The sequence below is a fragment of the Carcharodon carcharias genome, chromosome 10, assembly GCF_017639515.1.
Source record: "Carcharodon carcharias isolate sCarCar2 chromosome 10, sCarCar2.pri, whole genome shotgun sequence".
Lineage (NCBI taxonomy): Eukaryota > Metazoa > Chordata > Chondrichthyes > Lamniformes > Lamnidae > Carcharodon > Carcharodon carcharias.
Window position 1 is genome coordinate 166145619 of NC_054476.1, and position 13680 is coordinate 166159298.

Consider the following 13680-nt stretch of genomic DNA (forward strand, 5'->3'; position numbering starts at 1 on the left):
GGTTTTAATGGGGACAAGTGCATCAAGATGGAAGAGTGTGACAGAACAGATCAGTAGCTGTAGAAATGATATGATGAAAAAGGGCCAAAGTCTAGACAGATGACCATGCGAAAATGGACCTCCCAGGCCGATATCAAAGCACAGATGTCCATTGCTCTGTAGCTCTTCTATAGTGACATTAGCTCAATGTTCACATGATGTCATAAAGGTTCCTGTTACTGTAACAGCAGTATGACTAAGCTAGAAGACATGAAGTTGGTCACCACAGGTATAGTTTTGAAAATCTGTATTCTCAAGGTGGGATTTTGCTCGCTTGAAATTCACACTAAGCGTGGAAGTTAGAAGTTCCCACTCCCTGATTCAGAGGGGCCTATGGTACTATGCCCAAGCTCCTGATGTGTTCTTCAAAGGGGTAAAGTGTTGGTTAGGAGCTCAAATTTGCAAACTTTGCTTCCAAGCTCCCAATACATTCTTGACACTTAGCAATTTTATTGTTCAATAGTTCATTTTGTGTTTGTAAAATGTAGCCATGAAACACTTAATGTATTTAACTTAAACAATGCCATTACAAGCAGCAGCAAATAGAAGTACCTCAAAGTGCTGGTTCCTCATAAAATTGAGTGCTTCTTTTATCTTCTGGATAGTAGCGGGGCCTTTTCGGCTAAAGTTGCTGACACCCTGACCACGTTCCAGGTACTCTGAGCTCTCCTATGATAGTAAACAGATGTTTTGGCAACAAGATCTCCCAAAAACAAATGATGTTCATTTAACAAACCTCTCAGCAAAGTGAAATGAATTGAATATTGTTGCAAAATCAATGTTTTCTAGAATTTGTTTAAAAAATTGATCCTAGAAACATGTAAACTACAATAGAGATTCATTCTTCTTTAACTATTATGTCAACGAATCACTTCTGAATCATATTTATCATAACAGTTAACTCCATGGCAGTGAGTGGCTGAATTATACAGGACAGCAAATTGATCTAATTGAGTTGCTCTAGCTCTGTTGGGAGGGTGTTTGTGGGGTGTGGTGGTAGAGAAGAGATACCAAAAAGCATTTAGAACCCACAGGACTTAGCTCAGCAAGATCAGCAAATCATTGTGCCTGTGGTGGCTCTTTGAAAGAGCTATTCAATAATCTCACTCCACTGTTCTGATCCAAACAGCCATGTACATTTCTCCTTCTAAAGCGTTCATCCATTTCCCTTTTGAAAGTTATTAATCTGCTGCCACTATTATTCTTTCAGGCACTGCATTCCAACTCACAGTGTAAAGAAATTTCTCATCTCTTTTTTTTGCCAAATATCATAAATCGGAATCCTCTAGTAATTGACTGATCTACCAGTGAAAACAGCTTCTCTAGTCTTGTCCTCTCTCATTCCTGGTACCCATTCTAATAAATCCCCTCTGCATGCTCTTCAAGGCCCTAACATCTTTCATAAAAGTGTGGTGCGCAGAATTGAACACACATTCCAGCCGAGACCTAAACAAAGAATTATAAATATTTTGCCTATTTTCCTTGCTTTTGTACTCTTTATTTATAAAGCCAAGGATCCATATGTTTCTTCAGACATATCAATGTGCCCAGCTGCCTTCAAAGATTTGTGTATCGATGCCTTCTGGGCTGCAGGTTGGGAGGTAGATGGGGATGGCAGGCAGAGAAAATGGGGGTAGGGGAATGAATTATACATCTCCAGCCTGATTTACCATCAGGGGGATGTTGAATATTAAGAATGTGAACGTTTTTATGCTTCATTTTTCTCTTCTGTCACCTGCCAGGTACTAGACTGGCATGGCACTTTGAAAGTACATTGCTCGTGTCGGAGTAGGAAGCTGCCCAAACTTTCGACATGATCCAGGTGGCCACTGGTACAAGTTCTCCCATGGCGACACTCTATCCGCAGGTGCGCTTTACTTTGGGTTGGGGATGTGGGTGGGGGTAAGGGTTGGAAACAAGCATAAATACAGGTTGCTGGCACTGTGGGCTTCAAACTACTGTTGAATCGTAGCGACCAAAAAGACCACAAGGCCCAAAGATTGTGGTGGAAGCAAAGTATCCTAATTGTTGGTTGCCTTCAAGCATCCTCGAAGAACTTCTGGAACTTTACAGAGGCCCTGATCTATAGAAGATTTTGACACAAGTGCCATAGTCCATTCATTGGGACATCATTTCATTTAGGCACGTTGAAGGCTGACTTATGGAAGTGAAGCATAAGCGCTCTATTGCAGATCCAGGGTGAGTCCTTCCTATTTTGGAATTCCTCTGGGTATTGTGGTGATATACTGACAGAGATCTAAAGAAAAGGATCTCTACTGCCATTTCCTCCTTACTGCTCCTTTAGTTTGTTCCATTGAAATGCTAGTATTAGACATGTATTTAACGTCATTGTATTTTGAGCTGAGGAAGACAGTCATACAAGCAGTCAAAGCCTATGTGATCCAAGCAAAACTCTCAGCAATGGCATGTAAGTACCTAATAGAGTCATAAATTCTCACATTGCATATTAACTACCACTTGTTAATCATACCATTACATTATTTTTTTTTAAAATGTACAAGGAAATATCTTTAAAAGGGACGTGAACTCTAACCTGTAAAGAAATAGTAGGCGTTGAGAAACCGTTTCTGTAAATCCACTCAGCCTCTTCCTCTAGCTCATCATCTTCAGCAGGTTTGACTGGAATGCCACGAAGCTATTGAAAGAATTTAATCAAGCTGATCTGACCATTACTGTGCTTGATTGCATTAACACATGACAGACATTCGGTTAAATATTAGTTTCAAATGCATCAAAATTACCATGAAATAAACCTCAGGGACTTAAATTTGTTCTCAAGCATGAGATATTCTGGAAAGGCTACAATTATTACCCATCCCTGGTTGCTTAGAAGGTGGTAATGAGGCTTATCTTAGGACCATTGCACTCCTTGTGGTGATGATGCTAGGCAGGGAACAGAAACAATGAAGGAAGGGTACTAAGGCAGAATGACATGACCTGGAGGAAAACCTGGAAGTCTCCCATTGCTGCTCTAGTTCTTCATGGTGGTACAGGTTGATGGGTAGGTGGGAACAGCTGTTGAAATAACTTTGAAGAGTTAAGCTGCTAGATCAGTCCTTATTTTGTCCCATTTAACAGTGGTGCTGCTATACTACACGATGGAAGATCATGTATTGGTAGAAGTGACTCCCTGTCTTCACAAGAACTGTGCAATCACTTCTGCCAATGATAACATGGACCTTTGTGCCTGCAACAGGCAGGTTGATGAGAACAAGATTAGGCAGATTACTTCCTTGTGTTGTCTTTCACTTCAATGGTGCAAGCCCAATTTGACAGACATAACCTTTTGGATTCAGCCAGTTGAGCCACTACTGAGCCATTCTTGGCAGTAGGCACAGAAGATCCCAGCTCATTACTTTCTGTGCTCTTGCCTCCTCTAGAGCAGTCTGTTACATTATGTTCAACATGGGGGAAACTCTGATTAATCAGTTGAGCAGGGCCTTAAACAGTGATCTTTGACCTTGCTTGGCCTGAAGCTACAAGCCAAGGTCAGCGACTTCTCCCAGATCACTTCTACGTAAAAGTATTCCACTGTGTCCACAACCTTTGGTGAATCTATCCTAGTGATGGGAATGAACATGACCAAGAACCTGGGATGTGCAGTGATAAGGTATATAATACTGAGTATGAATGTGTCGGGCTGTGTTTAATTTCTCTCTTGAGATAGCCTTCCCAACCTGAGCACCTACTCCCAGATATTAATGAGGGAAACATAATAAGCTTGGCTAAGTTAAGACTGCTGTAGGAACTGTATGGGACAATTGGCAAGTACTGAATTAAACAGAATTAATTATGAATTAAGACAGTCAAGTTCTGGGGGCACAGCATTTGTATCAGACTCATAACCTAAAGAGTTCAGAACTTGAAACCAACTTCTGAACTCCATGTTCAAAATTGCTGGCATTCACTTTCTCAATTTTAAAAATTCTTTCACAAAATGTGGATATCACTGGCTATGCCAGCATTTACTGCCATTCCCTAATTGCACTCAAGAAGCTGGTGGTGTGCTATCTTCTTGAATCGCTGCAATCTTTGTGGTGTAGGTACACCCAAAGTGCTATTAAGTTCCAGGATTTTGACTCGAAGAATCTGAAGGAATGGCAATGGAATTCCAAGTCAGGATGGTGTGTGGCTTGGAGGGAAACTTGCAGGTGTTAATGTTCCTATGCATCTGCTGTCCTTGTCCTTCTTGGTGGTAAAGGTCATGGGTTTGGAAGGTGCTGCTGAAGGAGCCTTGTTGAGTTGCTGCAGTGCATTATATAGATTGCACACACTGCTACCACTGTGCATGGGTGGTGTAAGGAGTGAATGCTGATGGTGGTGGATGGGAAGCCGGTCAAGTGGGCTGCTTTGTCCTGGATAGTGTCAAGCTTCTTGAGTGTTGTTGGAGCTGCACTCATTCAGGCAAATGGACAGTATTCCATCACACTCCTGAATTGTACCTTAGAGGTAGTGGACAAGCTTTGGGGAGTCAGGAGATGAGTTACTCACCACAGAATTCCCAGCCTCTGACCTGCTTTTGCAGCCACAGTATTTATATGGCTGGTCAAGTTTAGTTTCTGGTCAATGGTAGCCTCCAGGATGTTGATAGTGGGGCAGTCAGCGACAGTAATACCACTGCATGTCAATGGAAGATAGTTGGATTCTGTCTTGTTGGAGATGATCATTGCCTGGCACTTGTGTGGGGCGAATGTAACTTGTCACTTATCAGCTCAAGCCTGAATGTTATCTAGGTCTTACTGCATATAGACACAGGTTGCTTCAGTATCCAAAGAGTCACGAATGGTGCTGCACATTGAACAATCATCAGTGAACAATAACATTGTATGGAAACACAGGTAGAAAGAAAAGCTGCCTGAAATGTAGCCCGAAAGGTTAATTTTAATTGCTACCCATAGAATGGAAAATCAAGAATCACAATTGATAAATCTACAAACTACTGAGTAATATTTATGAATTTTTAAGAATATTGAATTAGAAAAATAGATATTTAATTCGAGAAAACACAAAGCAAGAATACATAATCTAATGGATGGTTAATAACTTAGAAAGATTAAAATTTTGTATTGCACGTGGTTTAGCCTTAGCACAAAGCAGAGTTTCAGCATTCAACTCTGTTGCAATGTTGGCAAGTCAAGTAAATGTATTCAGTGCTTAAACTGCATGATACACATGTATACTGGATTAGTGTGATTTAAAATGCTATTTTGTAAAGATCTAAAGTTTAATAAAAAAAATCAGTTTTAAATGCTTGAATCCTGTTACTTTTTGTTTATCAGAGCAATGCATTTGTAACTCACTTTCCTCCTCCCCAGTCAAATTGAATGAATCTGAACTGAAATTCATCCAAGGTACTATCCAAACTGGACAGGTTATAAAATTCAATTGACAGATGCAGTGTCAGCCCATGTGCTCACAATATTATTGATGATGAGGAGCACAGACTCATCATATTGTATGGATTATCAGTTTCAGAATGAATTGACCAAAATAACCGATTTTTGAAGCCTGAAATGTCTTCCTTTTCCTGGATCTCTTCCAAAAGCCCTAAACAAAATAAAGTTAAATCACATGGTCTCTTTCCTTCAAAATGCTGTACTAACCTGGAATCTTTCCGGCATATCTGTAATTCTAATTTCATTGTCCTGGTCTGTGAGGTGACTGCTCTCCAGCTCACTGGGCTCATAGATCTCAAAGATACTGCGGCGGCTGACACGCTTTTTGGTGGTTTTCTTTGGGCGAACCCTTGTTTCACCTTCTCCCAATTCTTCATCTTCAAACTCGTATTCATCCTCCAGCTCCTCATCGTACTCATTGTATTTTTCAAACTCATCATAATCAAAATCTACTCCGAAGATCTCCTGAGCTTCCTGAAGAGCACTGCAATGAAAATTAAAACACGCTGTATATAGATAGAATTCCACTGGGTAAAGCAATACCATCACACTCATTCAGGAACATGAGACCAAAACTGTGCAAAACGCCTCGCAATGAGGCTTAAAAATGACTCGTAGAGAGATTACATGCCAACAGCAGCTAATGTTCTTCTGTATACTAATTACGAACAGATTATGTGGGATTTAATTTGAAATGGCACCAGGTACAATAAAGCTTTGTGTGGTTTTTGAATAAAAATACACAGTTGTTTCCCATGACATTTTTTTATAGAGGCTGTGTGCAGCAGAGCTATAGGAAGGGTTTATATTACAGCAATCACTTTCTTGTAAATGTTAGTGTTTAAATACGCCCAACAAGAGAAAAAAAAACTTAGTATTTTCCTAGAGTTAGTTATTTGGTGCTGTCTTTAAAATACAATAGTGAATGCCTTGTGGTTTGTAGCTCATTATCTGTACAGGACATTACTTACGCATCTGTGTACCCTGGGAACTTTCTCTTCCATTTTGGTTTTTTGATTGGCTGTCCATCATCATCAACAATGAAGTCATCAATATCTGTATTAAATGCAAAATCAGTTTAAAAGTATCAAAATTTCTATTCCTCAATTGTTGTATCACAGGTTTTGTTAATCAGGATAACCAGTCTTAGTATACTTCAGGGTGTGGATCAGCTTTCTGCTACTGGCAACACTAAAACTATGTTTCACGTCCATGTAAAGACCAAAAATGCCATGCAACAGGGCTTAAAGGTGATTCAGACAGATTACATGCCAACAGCATTTAATTAGAAATTAAGAAACAATTATAATAGCAAATTTTGTTGGCACATATCGAAGTGGTAGGTGGAGGAGTTGCAGTGGGGAAACTGCTATACAGAAAGCTCAGTCATTTTCTTTTCTATTTGTTTTGGGAAACACACGTTCAGTACATGGAAATTACAGCCCAACAAGGCCATTTAACACCAACTGGTCAATGTCAGTCTTTATGCTCCACGAGCTTCCTCTTGCCTTACTTCATTTAACCCTCTCAACATATTGTGTGTGTCTATGCGGTTTATCTTCAAATGCATCTAATGCTATTCACTTCATCCACTTTTTGGTAGCAAGTTCCACTTTCTAAGCACTCTGAGACAAGAGGTCTCTCCTAACTTCTTTATTGGATCTATGGGTGACTATTATATATTTATGACCCATGTAAGTGGAAAGATCTCTTCTATCTCTGCCCTAACGAGCCCCTTCATTATTTTAAAGACCCTGATGAGGTAACCCTAAGCTTGATTTTCTCAAGCGTTCTATTCCCCTTTCCCTCGCGTACTTATCTTGTGGACACATTCACTGTACGCAGCAGTTATTAAGTCCCTTCCGTACCACACACCGAATGCAACTGCATCTCACTACAGGTGGACTGAGGCTCCAATACACAAATTACAGCCTCCTGTTTGTTTCTGTCACTTAGCAAAAGAAACGACTGCAAAATCCAATGCATGGAAATAAATGAAAAATGCAAAATCTTATCGAGGTCCAGCCAACACCCACTGACAGACTCAGGAAATAATACAACACTCACACAGAGCTGACCCTCAGGAGCTGAGCCAATTGCTGGCAATCAGCAACCCCTCAGTAACCGTCAAACATTAACGCACTCCCTGGCAGGCATGGCCTCAGATTAATGTCCTATACCGATACCTCTAACAGCATAGCACTTAGTACTGCACTAGGGATTTCGGCCTAGGTTGCGTGCTCGAGTTTCTGGAATAGGACTTGAACATACAACCAGCAGACTCAGAGGTAAAAGCTACCAACTGAGTCACAGTTGACACCTTTGCCCCTTTGGAACTAAAGTGTCTAAAATTGAACAAACAATTTTGTTTTCCGAACCAAAAGATGGACATTAAATTAATGCAAAACTCCATATGAATTCAATGGCTATTTCTGTAGTATATGAGGTACAGTAAAGTGTAGATGGTAGTAATTTTTGAGTTAGCACAATTTTTGTGCAGCCATGTAGATTTAAGTGACAAATCATGGAAAAATAGGATTAATTTCACAGTATTGATTCAAAGCCTTTTATGGGTTTTGTTTACCCTCATATAGAATAAACCAAAATATGAATTAGCCACTGTATCAAAGTACAAGCCATTCATGATTTGAGAATGCAGAAAATAAAAATGTAATTTTACTTTTTGAGAGCTCCACAATTAACACAAGAAATCTGCATCTTCTGTTCTTTTCCCAATGCCAACAGGTTTCCATTCTTAATGTCTGCAACTATGTCATAATTGCGGTAGGCTCAACATACCTGACTCCTCCTCTTCCTCCTCCTCCTCCTCTTCAGGAGCTGCCACTGGTGCTTCAACCTGCTCTCCTTCTTCCCCTTCATATTCTGGAAAAAGTTCATCAGCAATAGCCTCTTTTTCATGTCCTTTCTTGGTAGTTTCTTCTTCCTCCTCATCTTCATCATCAGATACTTTTTTCACACGCCGGAATTTTTGCTACGAAAATGAGTTATTAATTAACTTTTGAAATTGAACAACTACAGGACAATTCAATACTTTTAGGTGGACAGGAGCAGGCTGTAAATAAGCAGTCAGACAAAAGTTGCTTGAATGTATTCTCCATGGTATAGGGTGATCAAAACTGAAAGGATTAATGTGCAACTGGGGAAACAGGGCTGCCCACATGATGATGTAAAGAAAGTCACATAACTAGTAGTAGTCTGAATGGAGAGAGCTCATGGCTGGGCTGAAGAAGCCTGTCTTGTATATCTGTACATAGTTAAGTTCTACATTAAATAGTTACCGCTCACACTTTATGCCTCTGAAACTCTTCCTTAGACAACCAAAATAACACACAACATTCACTACAACAAAAACAGAATTACCTGGAAAAACTCAGCAGGTCTGGCAGCATCGGCGGAGAAGAAAAGAGTTGACGTTTCGAGTCCTCATGATTGAGGACTCGAAACGTCAACTCTTTTCTTCTCCGCCGATGCTGCCAGACCTGCTGAGTTTTTCCAGGCAATTCTGTTTTTGTTTTGGATTTCCAGCATCCGCAGTTTTTTGTTTTTATTTTTTTATTTTTACAACATTCACTATCCTACTTAAAAGAACTACTATAGTAAATTATAAGAAAAGTCTTTTTTTTGTATTAAATAACCAACCTGAAGATACATAACTCTGCTACAATGATTATCTTAGATATGAAGAATAGTTTGCCATCAACATGTTAAAATAAGTTTCTTTCTTAAATATTGCACTAGCTTCAGAATCAGATGCTCTGATGATGTAAACCTGTTAAATCAGCCATGTGTAGTGGAACAAAATGAAGTCTGCAGGTCAAAGCATTCCATACTATCCGATAATGGTGCCCATTAGCTCCCATTTTAAAATGAAATGGTGAAAACATATCTTAGTTTTGGCATAGGCTCTTCTTCTACTCTAATTTTTAATTACAAACATCTTCCTATACTCCTAGCAGAGGGATTGATTTGGTGCAATGCCTTTTATTTTGGTTCAAGCACATTTCAGGGTATTGTTGTCTTTGGTTCATGCATACGGTATGTGATGTAGAGAGAGGCAATGGAAAAGGTTCAGGAGTCAAAAGCATGATCCCCAGATTAAAAACTTTACTCACTCACGCAGGGTTAAAATGTGGGATCTATTCACTTCAATGTGCTGAGACCTCAGGGAGGTTCAAGACACACAAAAATTGCTATGGGACTAGATTGTTTTCCTATTGATAAATTATTTTGATAAGCTTGGGAAAGACCAGGGATCATTCTGGTACAAGCTACATAAACATAGAAACTAGGAGCAGGAGTAGGCCATTCGGCCCTTCGAGCCTGCTCCGCCATTCATTATGATCATGGCTGATCAACCAACTCAATAGCCTGCTCCTGCTTTCTCTCCATATCTTTTGATCCCTTTCCCCAAGAGCTATATCTAACTCCTTCTTGAAAACATACAATGATTTGGCCTCAGCTACTTTCTGTGGTAGTGAATTCCACAGGCTCACCACTCTCTGGGTGAAGAAATTTCTCCTCATCTCAGTCCTAAATGGTCTACCCCATATCCTCAGACTGTGACCCTTCGTTCTGAACTCCCCACCATTGGGAACATCCTTCCTGCATCTACCCTGTCTAGTCCTGTTAAGAATTTTATAGGTTTCTTTGAGATTTTCCCTCATTCCTTTGGACTCTAGTGAATATAATCCTAACTGACTCAATCTCAATAAAGGGTACAGAGCTCAGCTCTTAGGTGGTTCTCTTTTTCCTTTCAAAGGGTAAACCTTTGAAACAAGTTACCACGGTCACCCGAGTGCTAACTCTTGGCAAGCCATCAAAAGAAAGCTGGACTGTCTCCTAGCTGGAGTGGATATTATGGTTTTTAAAAAGGTTAAATATGCAGCATAGGAAGCTGCCATCTGGTTCACTCTGCCTGTGCCAGCTCTTTCAAAGAATGATTAATTAGTACCACTCCTGTTCTTTCCCGACAGCGCTGCAAATTTTCCCTGAAGTATTTATTCAATTCCCTTTTGAAAGTTACTATGAAATCTGTTGCTATCACCCTTTCAGGCAGTGCACATCAGAACACAGCAAAGGACTGGGTAAAAAAAGATTCCTCATGTCACTTCTGATGCTTTTGCCAATCACCTTAAATTTGTGTTGTCCAGTTACTAACCCTTCCGCAACTGGAAATTTTCTCATTTACTCTATTAAAACAATCCATTTGGATTTATCAAATCTCCCCTCAGCCTTCTCTGCTCGAAGATAAGCAACACCAGTTTCTGCACATAAGTGAAGTCCCTCCAGTATTTCCTCCCTGAAGTGCCATTCTAATAAAACTCTTCTGCACACTCTAAGGCCTTGACATCCTTCCTAAACTCGGGTGCCCAGGATTGAACACAATACTCCAGCTGAGGTCTAATCACCATTTCATAAAGGTTTAGCAGAACTTCCTTGCTTTTGTACTCTATTCTTCTTTTAATGAAGTTCAGGGATCCCATATGTATTTTTAAACACTCTTCTCACATTGTCCTGTCATCTACAAAGATTTGTGTACATACACCTCTAAGTGCCTCTGTTCCTTCACCCCCTTTAAAATGTTCTTTAGTCTATATGCCTCTCCTTACTCTTTCACTAGTTTTTCTTGAACTGTGTTATGGTGAAAGTACTGTTCGGTAGGTAGTTCCAGGATTTTGACCCAGAGATTAAGGAAGTTCAATATATTTCCACGTCAGGATGGTTTGCAACTTGGAAGAGAACTTGCTGGTAGTGCTGTTCCTTTGCACCTGCTGCCCTGGCTCTTCCAGGTGACAGAAGTTGAAGGTTTTGGAGGAACCTTTGGCGAGTTGCTGTGCAGTGCATCTTGTAAATGATGTATACTGTACACACAGTGCACAAGTGGTGGAGGGAGTGAATGATTAAGGAGGTCGATAGGGTGCCAATCAAGCAGGCTGCTTCGGTGATGAGCATGTGTGCTGCTGGAGTTGCACTCATCCATAAAATAGACAGCATTACATTTTACTTCCTACTTTGTCCTTGTAGATGCTGGAAAGGCTTTGTAGGATCAGGTGAGTCACTTGCCGCAGAATGCCCAACCTCCGAACTTTACTTAAGCCTGTGTTTACATGGCTGGTCCAGTTAACGTTCTGGTCAATGGTGACTCCCCACAGGATAGTGATGGTGGGGGAATCAGTGATGGTAATGTTGTTGAATGTTAATGGGAGATGTTTCAATTTTGTCTTGTTTGAGGTGGTCATTTCCTGGCACTTGTATGGAGTGAATGTTAATGCCACTTAACAGCCCAAGCCCGTATGTTGTTCAGGTGTTTCCGTAGTGTGGCTCAGACAGCTTTTTCTGAAGAGTTGTGATCTGAACTGAATACACTGAAATCATCAACGCACATCAGATTTTATATTGGAGGGATGGCCATTGCTGAACATTTGAAGATGATTGGATGTAGAGCACTGCCCCAAGGACTCCTGCAGTGATGTTCTATAGCCAAGATGATTGGCCTCCAACAACCACAGCCATCTTCATTTGTGCTGGTTACAGCTCCAGCCGGTGAAGAATTTTCCCCTGATTACCACTGACTTCAACTTTACTGGTGCTCCTCGATGCTACATGTCAGTCTGGTGGTTATGTCTTTCCTGACTTGGCCAGCTTGGTCAGTATCAGTGCTATCACCAAGACTGGATTCTGTTCTTTTGCTCTCCTCCGTGTTTCTTGCAGGTAATTTTCAACATGGAGGAGTACTGATTCATTAGCTGAGAAAGGGCGGAAGGTTATAAGCAGCAAAATGCTTCCTTGGCCGTGTTTGAACTAATGTCATGAGACTTCATGGGGTCAGGATTTAATATCAAGAGATCCCAGGGTTATTCCCCCTCGACAGTATACTATTGTGCCACCACCTCTGGTGGGTCTGACCGGCCAATGGGACAGTAATAGTGGGATAGTAATAGTGATGCCTGGGACAATGATTTGGTCAGACTGTTTCTTGACTAGTCTGTGGGGTAGCTCTTTCAGTTTTGGGACAAGTCTCAAGATGTTAATAAGGAGGATAAGAAGGGCTTTGCAGGGTTGACTGGGTGTGTTTTGTACCCAAATCTGCTGTCTAGGTTGATGTTGGATGATCTCTCCAGTTGTATTCTTATTCTGTAGCTTTTCATAGCAGCTTTATACAATTGGATGACTTACTAGGTAATCTCAGATGGAAAATTAAGATTCATCACAATGTTGTGGGTCTGAGTTACAGATAGGTTAGACTGCAGGAACCACAGATTTCTTTCCCTAAAAGAACATCAGTGAATCAGGTGGGCTTTTATGATAACCTGGTAATTTTACATCCACCATTACTGATACTAGCTTTTTATTCCAGATTTTTGTTTAAATAACTGAATTCAAATTGCCCAGATGTCATGGTAGGATTTGAATTTGTGTCACCAGGTTGTTAGTCCAGGTCTCTAGATTGCTAGTTGAGTAACATAACCATTATTTTACATAATAGAATTCCTAGCAAAATTAAAATCCATGAGAAATGCACAATTTCTTTGCATTGAGTTTATCTGCCATGTGCCCTGTGCATTTCACCAGTCTGCATCCTCCTAATGTTTGCAGACATTAACATCCTTGTTGTTAACTATATTTCCGAGTTTCACGTCATCTGCAAACTTTGAAATTATGCCCTGTTTACCTAAGGTCAGGTCAGTCATGCATATCAAAAAGGGCAGTAGTTTTCATATCAACTTCTGGAGAATGTCACTCTATACCTCTTTCCATTCCCGATAAACAACAAACCATTCACCACTACTGTCTGTTACTGTCCTGTAGTAAATCTTGTACCTACGCTGCCCCTTTAATCCCATGGACTTTATTTTCCAGAATTAACCTCAACCGCCTACCCCCCCCAACCCTGTTAATTTTTAATCTGGTTTTTTGTCTCTATCAGGAGATTACTTGCCTACTGGTGGTTAGGGAGTATATAATCATGAAGCTTTAGACGTCACAATTGTGTGGGGCAAGCATGATGTGCCATATGCCTTTTCCTGTCCATCATTTCCATACATTATCATCCTATACACAATGTAAATTTACAATTTGTCTTCTGAAGCGATTCAATTTACTTCAATTATTTTTGCTATTGTAACATTCCAAAATACAGATTAAATTGCCAGAGGAAAGCAGCTGCATACAACTTGGTCATTCAGCTTGAGGTCCAAATATC

At 40.3% G+C, this 13680-nt stretch overlaps 1 protein-coding gene across 1 annotated transcript in view; it reads right to left on the reverse strand.

Moving 5' to 3' along the window:
* The window catches only part of supt6h (SPT6 homolog, histone chaperone and transcription elongation factor), an 81725-nt gene that overhangs the window by 48336 nt on the left and 19709 nt on the right, over window positions 1–13680 (reverse strand). The window contains exons 5-9 of the mRNA XM_041197132.1: window positions 8256–8448; window positions 6428–6512; window positions 5664–5940; window positions 2594–2695; window positions 592–708 (exon numbers count right to left, since the gene is read on the reverse strand). Of these exons, the coding sequence (XP_041053066.1) occupies window positions 592–708; window positions 2594–2695; window positions 5664–5940; window positions 6428–6512; window positions 8256–8448 (774 nt within the window). The remainder of the gene's footprint in view (window positions 1–591; window positions 709–2593; window positions 2696–5663; window positions 5941–6427; window positions 6513–8255; window positions 8449–13680) is intronic.